Genomic DNA, 17,218 nt, shown 5'->3' on the forward strand with positions numbered 1-17,218 from the left:
CTTTTGGGTCAATCCCCGGCATATCTCCTAGCTTCCAGGCGAACACATCCGCGTATTCCTTAAGTAATTTGGTTAAAGAATCTTCCCTTCCTTCGTCCATTATGGTCCCTATTTTGATCATCTTCGGGCTTTCTTCCGTTCCTATGTTGATTTCTTTTACGGGCTCCACTGGTGTGAACACAGGCTTCGGATTTCCGAGGACTGGGACGTTCTTTAATTGCTATTTAGCGTGTTTCTGTTCTTCGCTGGTTGTTGAAGTACTTGTCTCTGTGCTTAGGACATTATCATCTTTCGTCAAGCCCTTCCCTGTAGTTTCCTTGAGGAACAGGTCTATGGCCTTCTCTTTCGCGGTTTCTTTATTTTTTACTCTTCGGATTTTTCGCTGCTCTTCTTGCTCGTTGTTGATATGATCCTGAGTGGCCTGGCACTCTCTCGTAGTGACCCGATCTCCCTTGATTTCCATTACTCCCTCAGGTGTTGGAATCTGAGATATTGGTGGTACGTTGCCGCAACTCCTTTGAGTTTATGTATCCATTTTCGTCCAATAATGCGTTGTAGGGGGAAGGGGTGTCCACCACACTGAATCGGGTTTCTAGTTTCATGGGCCCTGCGTTAACCTGCAACACGATGTCTCCCAAGGGCTTCGTGGGTGCTCCATTGAATCCGTAGATGGTGTATAAGAGGTCATTAACTGTTCATCATGGAGCTTCATCCGTTTGAATGCATCGTAAAATAGGACGTTTACGGAGCTTCCCCCGTCTATGAGGATCTTTTTGAGGTTACATCCAGCTACTGGTAGTGTTAGGACCAAGGGATCGTTATGGTCTTCCATATCTTCTTCGATATCTCGGCATCGAAGATGATAGGAGATTCCATCCATCTTCGTGCTCGTCCACCACTATCCCATCGACCTTATACAATTCGCAGCGGTCTTCGAATTGCTTCCGTAACCTCTTTCCTATCTGCGCTGTAAGTGAGGGCCCTGTGGCTTCGAACACGAGATGGTGTTGATTGTTCGGTTTCCTTCCGGAAGTTGGACTGGTTTGGTTCGCTTGGATCTATCCTCGGTAACATCCTTTCGTACGTAATGTTTGAGCTCTCCCGCATCAATTAATTTTTGGATCATTATTTTAAGGTTCTTGCACTTTTCGGTCTGGTGTCCGTTGAAACAATGATATTCACAGTAATCTTTAGACTTCTCGGATCTCGGGGGCTGCTTTCCCTTAGACCATGGCCACTCCAGGTTTTCCCTCCCTTTGATCTCTCGTAGGATACGAGCATAGCTAGCGTTGAGTTTCGTGTAAACTTGATCTTCGAATTTTCGGTCACCTGTTCTTCGTTCATCCCTTCGTTCCTTCCTATCTTCGTGAGGTCTCTCCACTGAGCAACTCCTTTTGGCCCCATTGGTTTGTTCCGCTGAATTGGTGCGGTGAGATCTCTGCGGATATGCCCTCGGGTTTTCCCGTTGAATTTCTTCAAGTCGAGCGTGCTTTTCGATAATTATTCGAAGATCTCCCTCTGTCTTAGGCACGCTTCCATGAATTCAACAAATAGGGGACTCATTCGGTCTAATCCCCATTTGTAGCAATTGATGCTTACCACTGGGTCCACGCTCCCTATGGCTTGGCAGATCTTGTGCCATCTGTTAGTGTATCCCTCGTGGTTTCCTTGTAGCCAATCGCTAGTGAAAAGAGCTTATCCATTCCGGTGTTTACAGTCTTGTTGTACATGTATGTTCTTAAGAATTTCTCTGCGAGTTGGTCGTATGAGTGGATGGAGTTGGTGGCAGATTATCAAACCAGATAATGCCGATCCCTTCAGGCTTGACGGGAAGTATCTGCAGAGTACGGCGTCGTTCTGACCCCATCTAGCTAAGACACGGTTGTAGTACCGAATATGTGCAGCAGGGTCGCTGGATCCATCATAGCATTCGAACGTTGGGACAGGGCATTTCAGTGGAATAGGGGTGTTGGCCAAGCGATGAGTTAAGGGCGTAGAGTTAGCTTCTCTCATGACCTCTTCTAACCTCCCCCCGCCTTGTCTTTTTTAATTGCCTGATCTCGGCCATCATCTCATCTCGTAGCTCTTCCATCGCGCGGTGGTGCCCTAAGTTCTTCTGCTCGTTATAGTCTGATTCCGTCGTCATAATCCGGGTCGGATACGCTACTTCCCCTAGTCGCGTCTCCATTAGCCGCTATGACGACTCTACGTCTCGGTTTGGCTCTGGTGCTTTGGAATTTGCTTCATCAAGTTGTTGGCTGGTCTTCGTGCTTAGAGCAATCCGCTCCTTTAAATCTTGATTTTCTCTGGCCAACAGGGCTACAGCATCTGCGTAAACCTGCTGGCTCTTCTTCAGTTCTCAAGCTCAGCCATCAGTCGATGTGATTGGTTGGACCCCTGATTGGGAGTCCCAGCTCGTGCCACTACGGCCATGGTGCCGCCTTCCTCTACGGTCTGCACTAAAGGTGGCAGTTCAGCTTCGGTTGCATTTCCAAATCGGGGTGAGTGCCCCTCTGCGGTGCTAGAGCCGCCGGTATGGTTTGATTTTGATCATTTGTTGGTGGCATTCCAAAGTTGGAAGGTGCACGGGTTGGAATGTTCTGGATTCATCCACCCTTTCTCTTGGTTGATGTTGATTCATAGCGCAAGTTTTGCTAGCCTCTGCAGCCTTCGGGACTACCGCAGCCGCACCGTACTTTGTCGCCTGCTCTGAGAGCCGCGCTGCAACTGAATTAGCGTTCATAGGTGAAGTGATTTCCGCAGTATCTTGCCTTTGACTGGTCATTTTAGCTTTGTCTCCTTTCTGCTTGCTTCGGGTGATGACCGGGGTTGTCCTGGGTGTTTCTTTGACAAAGCTTTGGATTTTCCTGCTTCCTGCGTCTTTTCCATCACGGGTCCTTTTGTCGACAATGAATCTCGCAGAAACTCGCCTTCTTCTCACAATCGTTCTTTCTGCACAAGGAATTTCAAACAGCGAAAAACGGGAATATCCGCGTGAATCGGGTTAGTTGGCGAAATATCTTCTAGGATTAATACTTTACACGGGTTAAAGTTTTATTAAAGAGATCCTTTTAAAAATGCAAGTATATCCTTAAAAACTACGAAAACCCCCCAGAGACGGTTCGCACGAGATCTAAAGAAAACGTAAATCCCGGATCAAAACAATAAATCTTATCGAAGATAATGGGTTTTTTGAATATAATGTTAACAAATGATCTATACGGTCCGAGCTATAAATCAGAGCAATCATATGCCAATTTAAATGAAATCACAGGACAAGATAAATCTTTTACCGGGACGAAGTCCCTGTTTCTAGCGCCAAATTGTGAACACCAAATCACGAAGGCATCCGAATGCTCACAACCAATCATCGTAATCTAGAGTGATTTGTGATGATGATATCTTAGTGTTGATTCCTTGGCTCAAAACCTTCGGGTTTATCACAGCCTCATCTAACAACTCCATGCGGGGCGTTTGCGCACGGGATATAGGTAAAAACAAAGGAAACAATACATACAAGTAAAGATCCATGGGGTTAGGCAAATATAAAGTGCTGAAATATAAACAAGACCGAGGTTTACGTGGTTCAGCACTAAGGCCTACGTCCACGGGGTTTGTTGTTTCACTATGTTCTTCACGGTTACAAGAGTAGTCGAATGACTTTTGGGCTTACATGTATTTTCTCTTCTAAAAGATTAGCTTACACTCGAAATCTCTCTCTCCTTCCCTTCCTAATTTTTCCGATCCCCTTTCCTCTTGGTGGAGAGGGGATATTTATAGGGTTAGAGTGTGGGACCCCTCTCTGAAGGCCGTTGGAACCTTATCTTCTAGTGTCTTGTGTCCATCACGCAGAGGTCTGCGTTTGCCACTTGATCACGCAGAGACATCCTCGCTCGTCCCAAGGGTTGATCGACACGTATACTGCTCAGAGTGTTTAATGAGGGTAGTTGAGATGCCTGCTCGTGTCAGACAAGTGTCTTCTGCCCCTGTCACGTCCGTGTCAGCTAACTTTCTCTCCACCGTTGATCTTAGCTTCTTTTGGGGATGAGATAAAGTAACTCCTTGGAGTTTATTTGGTGTTCCGTAGTGCATCGTATTTTGATGTCTTGACCTGCATGCTTTCCACGTATCTTTCTATATACACGTGTCTGATGGTGAGATATATGTATACACATTCCTGTTGATTTATTAAATCAATTCTTTCTTCTGTGTTTTCTGTTGAATACATCTTCAATTTAGTTCTCAGATTCAATCTCCTCCATTAATCGATTCGGTCCAAACCCCATCTCTCTCTCTCAAATCAAGTTAAACTCGAATAGAGTTCAACTAATCTTCTAATTCTTCCCCAATTTGCTCTCAACTTCGACCTCTCACTTCGACATCAGTAACTCAACCACTACAAACCAATAAAGCACCACCTGCAACTCCACATAAGTCACTGCTTTACTGCACCTTCTCAAACCCATTTTTTAATTCTTCTTCTTTAGTTTCAAAATCACCCATCTTACTTCAATTGTCTTCTCTGGGATATGATGAACGTTCAATAGATCGGAGCAGTAAGAAATAATATTGAAGATAGTGGTGGTGTTTCAAAAAACTGATGTCTGCGGCGGTGGTGATGGTGGTAGTTTGCGGCGAGGTGGAGTTTCTCTGGAGTTTGGGACGAAGAAGAAAACATAACGAAGGAGAAGAAAGAAGGGAAAAAGAAAAGAGGAAAAAAAAAGAAGAGGTTGCCCAGATTCGAACCTGCAACCTTTAGGTCACTTTACCTTGGATTTTACTAAACTGCCCCTCAACAACTACTACATTACCAACCTCCGTGTCCTTTTTTCCTGCACACGAAATTTACGTGATTACCCATCGTGTTTTGTTATATTGACGCCAATTTTCGTGAGAAATAGAAGCATAGAGGGGCTCTTTGGTCCTTTCATTGTTGATTGAAAATGGTTTGGGACACCAAAATCCAATTTTTTTGTGTCAATTGACGATGATTTATGATTTACAAAAAAAATGGCCATGTAAAGGTCCTCCCTCGCTTCGCTCGGTCAGCCCAATAATGTTTCATCTCGGCAGTTTTACTTACAAACTATAGATTTGTTGTTCAAAATCTTAAATTCGGGTCTAGTTTCACTTCTCAACAATAAATGTTTTTTTTTTTTTTTTTCCAGTCTTGCTAATGCCAACGAACTAGGAAAAAAATGGTTGAAAACTATCTGCGACCAGCATATCTATTACCGAGCTAGTGGCCAGTACTAGTGATGACATGAATCTGACGAGTGTTTTTATTTTGGTTGTGCGAGTCCGATCGAGTGTTGGCCTCCGCAATCTGAAAATTGAAACCCCGCGGTAGAGGACTCAAGTTTACGTCGAGGACCGGATACAGAAAAATAATTGCGGAGGGTGTTATATCATAATTAAATCAATAACTCGAGGGACAAGTAAAAAGAAACAAGAAAAGCCTACACTGAATCGAAAACCCCGAGGCTCAGATATAACTTTTCTCTTCTCATTCGCTCTGGATTCGCTTCCGTCAGGTATGATCTCAAAATTCAATTGTTTCCATTCTTTTGTTTCTGAGAAGTTTGATTTCTTCGTAATTAGTAATCGAATTTGATTAATTCAGGAAAAAAAAATCTGTAAAATATAAACGCTAGAAAGTGGAAAAATAATTTAGGGTTAAGTTTACTCCAACCCCAACTAGTTTCTTCTTCTATAATCGAGAGGTTTTTGTGTGAGAATTTTCTAAGAGTTTATGATTTTGAGTTGGAAGAAATGGAATTTGTGATTTCAGTTCTAGGAAAACTCATCAAATTCTCATAATTAACGCAAAAACAACTGTAAAATCATTTTCAAAAAAAAGAGAGAAGAATTTTAGCTGGTCTAGTACCTGAAGCCCTAGGTTTGTTTAATTTTTCATTTAAAGGAGATGGATTGTAAGGTATTGAAGACCTAGTGATTATGGCGAGCTTGTCTTGATCTGAGTTAAGAAGAATTTGGGTCATATACTTAGATATTATAAGGAAGAATCTTTGATTTGTATAAAAGTGAATAATCTTTGAAGTAATCTAGATCTGTTGATTGAAAAAGAAGAAGAAGACATCTTTCTAGGATTGTTTGTGTTCCTACTGTAGGGAATACTCACTTATGGTTGGGATAATTCCATCAGGATGCGTCTCTATGGTTAATAGATTGGGTTCGATTATATTCAAACAAGATACTCGTAGCATCATTCCTACCATACAGTTAGTAGAATTTCCAGAATTGATTTGCATCTTTCTTTTTATTTCCTCGTTTCTCGAGATATATTTGTTTATGCAAGCCCTAAAGTATCTAATTGTCATATAAATTTGCCTTTCTCTCAAGACTCCAAACAAGGTCACTTTGGTTAGGTCTTTTCTTATACTATTTCATAAGAAAGTAATGCCATGTCTTACTAGATTCCACGATGCTATCACACTTTCTCAACTGGATCATGCCACTAGCAGTGCCTACATATTAGCATACCTTGAAATTATACTCCGCCTTACGAGCTCGTAAGGCTATTTAATTGAGATCCGTCCAACTCTTGCTATCCAAGTTGTCAGTAGCTTTACAAGCTAGTACCAGGGAGTATCGTCCCAAGGTATGCTAGGCATTGTTGGTGACCTTTTCTGTTTGAGAATAAAGAATCTAGTACTGATAAGAATTTGTGCAGTGTGTAGTCCGTGTTTAGCGAATCTCATATGCTTTGTGTTTCAATTGATTGTGTAGTTTAAAGCCAACTTTTTGTCATCAAACATCTGTTTCTGGGTGAAAAGAGAGATTCTATATTACGATATTCTGTATTGAATTATCAAGGACACTACAAAGTACAAACCACCGAGCAAATTAAAATGCAGGTCAGTTATTTTACCCATTTTAGTTGCATTTCTGTTCCATGTATGTATTAAGTTTCTGTGTAGTAGAGGAATGTGTGATGTTGATTCAGGATCTTAGGCTAATGATATTGGTAGTAGGAGCAGTTACCAGAGGAAGTATGATCATAGTTGCAGTTTAGCTCAAATGTAAACATGGGTGATTTTATCTATGACGTAGGAGCAGTTAGAAAAAGAGAGAACTCAAATACTAGAATCTAAGTTGATTAAATGAGCATATATGCTAGAGTGTCGATATCACTAGTTCACCGTTTTCCTGGAAATACTCGTTCCTAGTTGTTATTCATAGCTGCAGAGAAGAAAAGCTAGATATATAGTCTTGAAGTGTGGTACTGCACACCTCAAGACTAATCTTGCAGTGTTAGAATTGTTTCCGACATAACCAAAGAAGCAGACGCACTTGTCTGCGTGTTTCTCACTGGTGTTAGCGAAATCGAGGCTTCAGCACAATGCCCATAAGGCCTATAACTTGTAAGCTCAGTGAGATTGACTTCAACTGATCAGTTCTTAAATATATATTTTTTTTTAAGGTGCTAATGCTGTGTTATCATAAATTCACAATCAAACTACTTTCCTGTGTGGTATACCTTATACATTTGTTTGTCATCTTGCGTATGTATTTTCAAATTTTCGAGTATATTTGAGTTTGGAGACATGTTGATGTATCTCATATAAATATTAATTATTCACTATCTATTGGGATCCATATCGATTTGGTGTGGACTATCACCAGATATGGTATTATGGAACTTGGATGTCTACCCACATTTTTATTAGAGTATGTGAAAGGACAATAGTCCCACATCACTAGTTTCCGCATAATTAACTCAAATATAATATGGAAGGGCCTCTCAACTCAACACCAATTGGCAATGAGTAGAGCGGCCCTTCCATATTATATTTGAGTTAATTATGCGGATTTCTTATGTGTGATTTACAGAGTACCATCTCGTCAACACTCTTGCAGATTTCTTATGTGTGGTTTCGTCTATATTAGCTGAGCATAGAGTGATACTTCGATACCTATGTATATTCATCTTAGGCATCTGTTGTACTTGTGAAAAAGGTCACCTTGATTACTTTAGGTCTTTCCTTACACTAATTTCACTAAAGATTACTGCTGCATCATACTAGATTCTACGATGTTATCACAATTTCTCAACCGGATTAGGCCACCAGCAATGCCTACATATCAGCATACCTTGGAATTATACTCCGCTTTATGAGCTCGTAAGGCTATTTGTTTGAGATCATCCTACTCTTGCGATCCAAGTTGTCAGTAACTTTGCAAGCTAGTAACATGGAGTACAGTGCCAATATACCCTAGCCCTATGCATTGTTGGTGACTGTTTCTGTTTGAGAAAGTCCAGTACATCTAAAGAATCTAGTATTGCTCAGAATTTGTGTTGTTTGTAGTGTATGTATCTATTAAGCAGATCACATATGATTTGTGTTTCAATTGATTTGTGTAGTTCTAAGGAGAACTCTTTTGTCATCATCATTCTCGTCGGATCTTATCTGTTTCTGGGTGAAAAGAGGGATTCTTTATTAGGATTTTCATATTCTGTATTGAATTGTAAGGGACTCTACAAATAACTAAGCAAATTAAAATGCAGGTCATTATTTTGCCCATTTTGGTTGCCTTTTTATTCCATGTGCATGTATTTAGTTTCTGTATACTAGTATTTTAGTTTTGTTAATTTTGATGTAACGTGTAATATTGATTCAGGATTTTGGGCTAATGAATGTAGTAGGCTGAATGATAAAGAAGTTGTTACTAGAGGAAGTGTAACTAGTATATGAGTTTACCTTAAATGTAAAAATGGGAAAACTGTCTACGAAGTAGGAGCAGTTAGGAAACAAGAAAACTCGAGTGCTAGAATATAAGTTGATTAGACTTGCGTATACGTGTGAACTGACCGACTCCCTAATTGACAATACCTCATGGTCCTCATCCCAGTTGTTAGTCATAATGTGAAAGCTGCAGAGAAAACCAGATAGATATATACTCGTGACCCTTTCAAAAAAAAATATACTCGTGATAGTGTGACACCACAGTGTTAGAATTTCTTTAGATAATAACCTAAGAAGACACGCTTGATAAGGTCAATATGTTTGTTGCTTGTGGCGTCTGGTTCCCGTGTATGTAGTGTATAAGCATAGGCTTTGTTACATTGGTCATCTATTGTGTCCATGTATCCTAGACTTCTAGTCTGTTATCAGACATATCTCCCACCTGTGTTAGCGAAATCAGGCTTATTCCTATATCGAGGCTTTTTCCATAAGTTATAAGTTCAACTGCTCTGCTTCAAATCTCTTCCTCTTTAAGGTCTGAATCACATGATCCAGGTTTTACTTCATGATCTTGTACTAATGTTAATAAAGATTAATAATTGAATTCTTTTTCTGTGTCCTTATAAATAACTATCAACCTTTCATGTATATTTGATTTCAGAGCTATCTTAGTGGATCACATATATATATAACTATTCACTATTTATGAGGATCCAATGTTGATTTAGTGTAGACTTTCACCAGGTATGCACTGCGTTGCTGTGTATTCAACCCATGTTTTTATTATGTTTAACATGTCATCTTGTTAACACTCTTGAAGAACTCTTATGGCTTATTCCCATATCGAGGCTTCTGCCATAAGTTATAAGTTCAGTGAGATTGATTTCAACTGCTCTGTCTTCAAATGTCTTCCTCTTTAAGGTCTGAATTATATGATTCGGGTTTTACTTCATGATTTTGTACTAATGTTGTGTTATTAATAATTAACAAGCGAAATTCTTTTTGTGTCCTTACATATTTGTTGTGGTCATTTTATGTATCTATCAACCTTTCATGTATATTTGATTTCGGAGCTACCTTAGTGGATCACATATAACACTATTGAATTAGTGTAGACTTTCACCAGATATGTAGTACGGAAGATCGACCCATGTTTTATTATGTTTAGCATGACATTTTGATAACACTCTTGAAGAACTCTTGTGTGTGATTTTTTTTACATTAGCTGAGCATGGATATTTGATACAGATTAATACAGATGATGCTATACTCTCTATTCATCTATTGGTTGTGCCTCATTTACAGGCATCTAGGGCTAGGCTCTTCAAGGAATATAAAGAAGTGCAGCGAGAAAAAGTAGCTGATCCAGATATCCAGCTTGTGTGCGATGACACTAACATATTTAAGTGGACTGCGCTTATCAAGGTAATAAATATCATAATTGGTTATATCATTTTCTATTTCATTTTACTGTTTATAACTTGGACATATTCTATATACAGGGACCATCGGAAACTCCTTACGAAGGCGGCATATTTCAACTCGCATTTGCTGTTCCAGAACAATACCCTTTGCAACCTCCTCAAGTGCGGTTCCTAACAAAAATATTTCATCCAAATGTGCATTTTAAGGTGCTCTTCTTCTTTCAAACTTTTAAATGCAATTTTTGGATTTCTTTCTCTATTTGTTTTTACATGATGAGTGGGCCAGTTTTCTCTTTACTTTGTTCTGTATATGATGAGAACTGGATAAATTAAAGTTACTTTTTAGACTGAATGTAAAATGGTATTGACACTGTTGAGTCTGTAACTCGTTTTTTCTTATGCGTGTTTAACCATAGCTGTTCACATTTTTGACTCCAGACAGGAGAGATTTGTCTAGACATCTTGAAAACTGCATGGAGCCCTGCGTGGACTCTCCAGTCAGTTTGTAGGGCCATAATTGCTCTGATGGCGCATCCAGAAGCTGATAGCCCTCTTAATTGTGATTCAGGTATGTTGATTTAAAAACTTGTGTAATTTAGGCTTATCATATTAGCTTCAACACCGATTAGATACTATCACTTCCTACAAAAATGGTTCCAAATAATTTAATATGGTGAAATAGTCTAAATTGCAGAGAACCAGATTATGAAATATGATATCATGTTGCCAAATCGAAATGAATGCAGTATGCATAATGAATTTGTTAGGCTTAGATGTAGTACATTCAAGCTGAATGTGTATCAGTGATTGAAAGGATATAGAAACTTCGATCAAATATTACGATCTCGAGTTGTGTGCCTGTTGTGAACCATGAATTCTCAGTACCTACAATTATTATGGTATCTTAATTTTGCCAAAGAATGATATGTAGATGAAACGATAAGTCAGTCTAGGACGTAATTGACATATGTAGCGGAATTGAACATTTAGTTGTGATCAACCGTTTTGATAACTCACCCTTCAAACTTAAGTGCTTCACCTACAGTGTTTTACCCAGCTAGGCAAACATGATCAGCCAAAAGCCCCACTTTCTAAAACTGCATTTGTGCAAAATCTAGGACTTTATGTACACATTTTAGCATTATTTGAAACTTTTATTTGTGATGAAGCCCTTTACTTTCTTAACTCATATTAGTCAAGTACACATTCTGTGGATTACCTATTAATATTTGTGTTCGCTTTGATGCAGGAAATCTTCTTCGGTCTGGTGATCTAAGAGGGTACCAGTCTATGGCAAGGATGTATACTAAACTTGCTGCAATGCCTAAGAAAGGATAAGACTACGCTGAGGAGACAAACTTCCAGTTTCATGAAGTAATAAAGCTTTTATGTAATATTATTCATAACTTATACGCATTATGTACAATACTATTTATCCACTTCGGATTGGTTGTGATATCTATCTAGATTATGTCTAATTTGGTATGATTAATTATTTGTGGATGCTAAGAGAGTCTCTGATTGTAACTTGCAGCTGCTTTTTCTTAGTGAAATCTACATCAAGTTGCGTCTAATTATTTACTGTTGCAGCTAATCTAGCTTTCAAGTTTATTTCCCACTGTTGTTTTTCAGGTCAATTGTGCAAGCTGGGCCGTGTTTACATTTTATTTGAGCCCAAACTGAAAATCTTATTGATTAGCCCAAACTCGGACCAACGGGATATGCAAATTGCAATTGTGTTTAATGATCATCATTTTTCTACTTGATGATCATCAAATAACAGAAAATCTTTCGAAAACTTAATGCTTCATTACTTAATAGACTTATCTTAAAAGAGTAAATACAAGTGTAGAAATGCGGAATTTATTCGGTTTAGTCTATTACAATCTCCTGAAGGGCGCCACTTCCTTGAACAACACTGTAACTGTTCGCATGATCATGAGTACCAGAATCCGAGACGAAGTTTTGGGACATTAGTTGAGATGACATAAGAGCTTTAGAGGGCCGTTTTTGTTGATCTTCAATAGGCTTCAAATACACTCCAATGGCAGTGAGATACCAGCTAGAATGGCCATGGAATCCAACAATTTTAGTTGCAGTACTGGTTGCTGGAAACGAAAACTGTGTTCCCTTTGGACAACCAAATGGTCCATATTTCTTTCGATTACTTTCAAAAGTAAGCGAACGAATGAACACAGGACTCCAATCGTTAACACTACCATAATACCCACTGATTGACTTCAAATATTCACCAGGAAAATCAAGTTTTATCTGCCAAAGAAAAAAGAACAATACAGTTAGCTCAACGATCGAGTGAAATTTAGTATGGATACCGAATCAAAATTTAGAGGACCTTGTCAGTTTTGAAGCCACCACTTCCTCCATGTTTCTGAGACCAAACTGAGGAGGTGCCACTGTTGTTATCATGGTATTCGAACCTGACGGAGTCGATACCAGCTCCGTGAACGATTACCAATTGCTTCACAGTTGTATGATATCCATCATCCCATGGGTCACCTTCTTGTCTAGTACTTGATGGCCATGGTCCGGCGCAAATTGGTGATTTGTCGTTGCTGCTGCTTTTGTTGCTGCTCTTCTTCTTTTTCTTATCATATCCCCTTACATCAGTACTGCGAAAGCTGATGAACTGTTTACAGAAAACAAAACGTTCATTAAACTTAACGAACAAAAATAATCCTGCAGCACCACCACATGAAGAAAAACAGAAGCAAATGAAAGTACCATCTTGAATCCGGTGAAGAAAACTTGAGATATCTCAAACCACGAGTTTTAGGTGATTGATGAAATTTGATTCCTGATCAATGGAAGCTTGTTAGATATCAGAAAAATGTATGAGAAGTAGTCCTATATATACACACACTGGTTAGGTGCAATATGTTCAACTTTTGGACATGCAAACGGTGGAGCCTCATTCCGAATCCTGGTTAGGTAACTTCATTATTTAATTGAGATTTTTCTATCTTCTTGAAAGTTGAAACTTAACGAGGGCAAGATGTTTCTGGGGGCCGAAAAAAATTTGCTCCTTGTTTGTTAAAGCATTTTTGATTTAGCAGCATTAATAAATCTTACGACGAGACAAAATTTCATTTGACAAGTGTTCTTGCTGCTGGTTCCAAAAATATCCGAATGGTGCCAGAGCAAAAGAAAAAGTTCCCTAACACATGACACTAAATATTCGAGGTTCCTAGTTCCACTAACTATGAAAATGAGAAACATGAGAATATGGTAACGAATTTGTGCCACCAAAGACCAAATCAAGATATTACACACCAAAAAAGGGTTTTCTTTTTTCTTTTTGTACTTTATAAAGTATGTTCAATTTCTTTTGGTGCAGACGGTTTAGGAAGCTAGGTTAGGTGGTAGTAGTACACAGGATGTTTATATTCTCAAAGAACTCGCGGTGGAGATGTTGTAACTTTTGTGTCTGTAAAGGACGGTGGACGGTTCCTTTTCAGTACGGCATAATTCAGGTCTTGTTATAACCGGTCCTTTTTCTTAAGCCACCAATAATTTGATTCTTTCTTTGGTGGTCTTGGAAGGTAAACAAGATTATTAAATTCTAAATTGCAAAGAGGGTGTTTGCATATCCAAGCATAAGTCAGGACCAGAGCAAAGTTGCTTCACAAATAGTAAATTTTTTCGGTCTTCAAAGTCATTTTGAAATTGATTGTGTGCATAAACTAATTTCTGATTTTTTTTTGCAATTGGAAAGAAACTTCTTAGGCCGGTTTGTATGAGTGGTGTATATTTTTTTTTCAGTTGTTATACCAGGTCGCATGGCATACAAGCTCTGGCACTGTGGAAAAGGATGGAGTGATAGACATTATATCGAGCAATCATGTGGAGAGCACCAGCGATCGAGTTTTCATCCCAGGCGATTTAACCTATGCTTCTCGAGATAAATAATTATCGCCAACGGTCGATTTTATCCCTCCTATAAATAAGCATACCTCCTGAACAAAAATCTTTTTGATCACTAGTTAATCCCCTCCAAATTTTGTTGTTATAATTTTTTTTCTTCAGAAACCAAAAGCTAAAAAAGAATAAAAAAAATCAAAGGATCAACCAACACCGCGATGAGTGGACCGAGCATAACAAATGATACCGGTTTTAAAATGTTAGACAACAAGCTGGCGATGGTATACTCTATGTGCATGTATCTAATCATCCAAAACAACTTAAGTCAGTGCTCTAAGAGGTGGGGTTGTCGAAGTTCAATCCGGTGTTCGAGTACTTCCCTCCGTTGTTAAAAGATCGAGTACGAAGATATCCTTGATGACGTTTATATTTTATAAAATCTTGAAATCGTTGGACTCAAATTGTTCAAATTATATTAGAACGATGTTATAAGACTACAAATACATTATTTTCAAAGGGTTTCGAATGTGATAAGTTTTTTGTTGTTGTAATTCAATTTTTATATTTAGTTTTTACATTTTACTAATTTTAATGATGAAATATGTTGTTTATAGGACTCACGCAGTTAGATTTGTAAGTATTGACGTGAATTATATGTGAGGAAAAGTACTTCCATTCGAAAAATTAAAGTGGGATTCGGATGGAATATGGAAAGACCGACTTAAATTATTCTCAAATGATCCAGAAGAAAATCCAGATAGACTGAGATCTCATGGATCAAGGTTGTCTGGGTTGAAAAGTTCTAAAACCGTTATGCTAGGAAAATGAATGAAAACAGGATAGGGAAAATAACCTATTTGTTCCCTGAACATTATGAGGATCTCAAATGTTTGTTTTTGTTATGGACATAGGCTAATGTCTATTTCCAAAGTGCTTGTTCACTGACATCGTTTGGTTTTCTCAAATCATTAGAAGATTTAAAGTGAGTACCAACATATTACATGGGGTCTCCAATTCGATCAAAACTATACGTAACCCTCGATAGATGCTCGTGTTCCAAAGAAAAGTTGAATGGTTTCGGGAAGTGTTAGAGCTTAAACCATAATATATTTTCATCATTTATTTATTATCGTTACAAATATTAAAATGGTAAATGCATAACCCAACAATGTTATTATTTTCGGTATTGGTGGTATATTTACTTCCGTGTTTATGAACCTTATCTTCATAATAATATCGATATTTTTCCATTCACATACAAGTAAAATGCCGATAGTTGGACGACATGGCAAATTGAAGGTGGTCAACATGTTTCCTTGGTTCAACGGATTCAACAGTTGTGTAGAAAAAATAATAATATTTTTTTCACGTTGTGTCTATCAACCCTTGAGCACGAAACCATGGAATCCCAAAGTATACTACAACTAAGCATTAAGAGGATTGTGTTATATAGTTCGACGTTTATAAAGGGTGTTTGGTATTATGGAGAAAAACACATTTTTCAGTTGCTAGGAATAAAGGTGAAAACCATCAACCTTTATAAAAGTGGAGAGATTTTTTACAATGATTGGTTAGTTTTGTCAAGGGATGGTCAAGATTGGGAACAAGTTGAAGATTTGATCCAGGGGGATCATGAAGAAGTTTATTTCCTTTCTTGATTTAGCACGATTTACCAGCCAAATATTGTTATGCATCCGCAAATTTGGGTCGAATGGATTTCTCTGCTTTAGGTAAGATACCAGTTACTGATGAATATATGTCTTACCATCCTCCACCACAGACGACCAACGTAGCAGTCAATTGGGTTCACCGTAGGATATGCCACCATTTACTTGGGGGATACAAGGTACACCAGAGCAGTATCAGAGCCATTTGAACGATTATAACCATATAGTACAATGATTTCAGAAATCCACTTGGAACAAATGCAAAGGCTTAGGGATAACATGATGTTTGACATCTCTACTCTGGCGTATTCTAATCATGGTGGTGTAGGTCCAAGTCATGGTGGTGTAGGTTCAAGTTATGGTGGTGTACATTCAAGTCATAGTGGTGTACATTCAAAACCTGGTGTTGTAGATTCATGGTCCTAGTGATGTAGGAGGTTCAAGTCCTGGGGTAGTGGACGTGAGAAAAGTTTGAGAAGTCGTGGAACTCATGGGAGTTAAATAAGTCGTCGTTATGCTCCAAAGTTAGTGGTAGATACTCAACCAACATCAGGTGATGAAGTCATTGACATGGAAACAACTCTTGTAGTTTTGTTTAACCAATAACCAACTGTCACTATGACTCCTGGTGATAGCTTGAACATTAAACATCTAGGCAATATACTAATTATACCCCAATTTTCTCAACCACATCAATATTTCACCCATTTCAAGATTGTTGTCGTGTTCCCATCTTCATGAATGATCCCCCTTAGGTTACTTTTTAAGGTTTTAGAGAAGATTCTCTTGATAAGATTTAACTACCAAGTGAGAGTCAAACGGTGAGATCTTTTCTATGTTGAACACCATTCTTGATCTACAAAACCTAACAGGATGGATCTTTAATATGATCTATGTATGTAAATAATTAGTTTCAATCATTCTAGATGTAATTATTTTTATTTCATTAATGAAAAACTAGTGGCATTATATAACATTTAATAAAAATTTAAATCCTTGCCCATGTATCTTATATAATTCATAGCATTCGTCATGCCATCTTATGCTGGCTTCAAAATTTTGGAATTATGTATAATTAAAAAAAACAAATTGAAATTAAACCAATATGATTCTAAATAAATAAAACTGATTCGCTAAAAAAAAAATTATTGAGATATATACTCACTAGTTCGTCCATGGACAATTCAGGATGATAAGATTTTTGTATAATTATTTTATGGATAATTTGATTATCCATAAAATTTTCGTATAATTATTCACATCCTTATTGATAAAAGGAAAATCTATTTTGAAAGCTCTTTTTTGTTCTTCTTGAATTTTCATTAACGGCTAATGTCCTAAACCTTTGAAACACACTGTCCCATAAAATGGCTAAATTGAAATCTTCATCCCTTGCAACTAATTTCCAGGATCAAATAAGAGCAACATCTTCTTCTCAAGTAAAGCGAGCACTTGAAATTTCGTTGTATAGATGGTATAAGTGTGAATTGTATGAGATTGAAGATTTATAGAGGATTGAATATTATGCGTTGGATGATGA

General features: G+C 38.1%; 2 protein-coding genes across 2 annotated transcripts; one reads left to right on the forward strand and one right to left on the reverse strand.

Annotated features, from left to right (window-relative positions):
* Positions 1 to 5,379: 5,379 nt before the first annotated feature.
* LOC113303944 (protein PEROXIN-4-like) lies at positions 5,380 to 11,706 on the forward strand. The gene is made up of 6 exons (XM_026553028.1): positions 5,380 to 5,534; positions 6,751 to 6,878; positions 10,014 to 10,133; positions 10,211 to 10,339; positions 10,571 to 10,700; positions 11,382 to 11,706. Exons 2-6 carry the CDS (start codon positions 6,873 to 6,875, stop codon positions 11,468 to 11,470), a joined length of 474 nt encoding a protein of 157 aa, XP_026408813.1. The 5' UTR covers positions 5,380 to 5,534; positions 6,751 to 6,872; the 3' UTR covers positions 11,471 to 11,706.
* A 93-nt stretch (positions 11,707 to 11,799) lies between these two features.
* On the reverse strand, positions 11,800 to 13,076 carry LOC113303943 (jacalin-related lectin 3-like). Its single transcript, XM_026553027.1, has 3 exons — positions 12,875 to 13,076; positions 12,486 to 12,779; positions 11,800 to 12,403 (listed from the first exon to the last, which is right to left on the reverse strand). The coding sequence occupies exons 1-3, from the start codon at positions 12,875 to 12,877 to the stop codon at positions 12,005 to 12,007; spliced, it is 696 nt and encodes a 231-aa protein (XP_026408812.1). The 5' UTR covers positions 12,878 to 13,076; the 3' UTR covers positions 11,800 to 12,004.
* Positions 13,077 to 17,218: the final 4,142 nt, after the last annotated feature.

Source organism: Papaver somniferum, chromosome 8 (genome assembly GCF_003573695.1).
Source record: "Papaver somniferum cultivar HN1 chromosome 8, ASM357369v1, whole genome shotgun sequence".
In the NCBI taxonomy this organism is placed as follows: domain Eukaryota; kingdom Viridiplantae; phylum Streptophyta; class Magnoliopsida; order Ranunculales; family Papaveraceae; genus Papaver; species Papaver somniferum.

What these genes read in the sequence shown, in the direction of transcription:
- LOC113303943 (XM_026553027.1), bottom strand. An exon ending in GTGGCTTCAAAACTGACAAG is followed by an intron (nt 12,404 to 12,485) that starts GTCCTCTAAATT and finishes TTTCTTTGGCAG; the next exon opens with ATAAAACTTGATTTTCCTGG.
- LOC113303944 (XM_026553028.1), top strand. An exon ending in AGTGGACTGCGCTTATCAAG is followed by an intron (nt 10,134 to 10,210) that starts GTAATAAATATC and finishes TTCTATATACAG; the next exon opens with GGACCATCGGAAACTCCTTA. An exon ending in CCCTCTTAATTGTGATTCAG is followed by an intron (nt 10,701 to 11,381) that starts GTATGTTGATTT and finishes GCTTTGATGCAG; the next exon opens with GAAATCTTCTTCGGTCTGGT.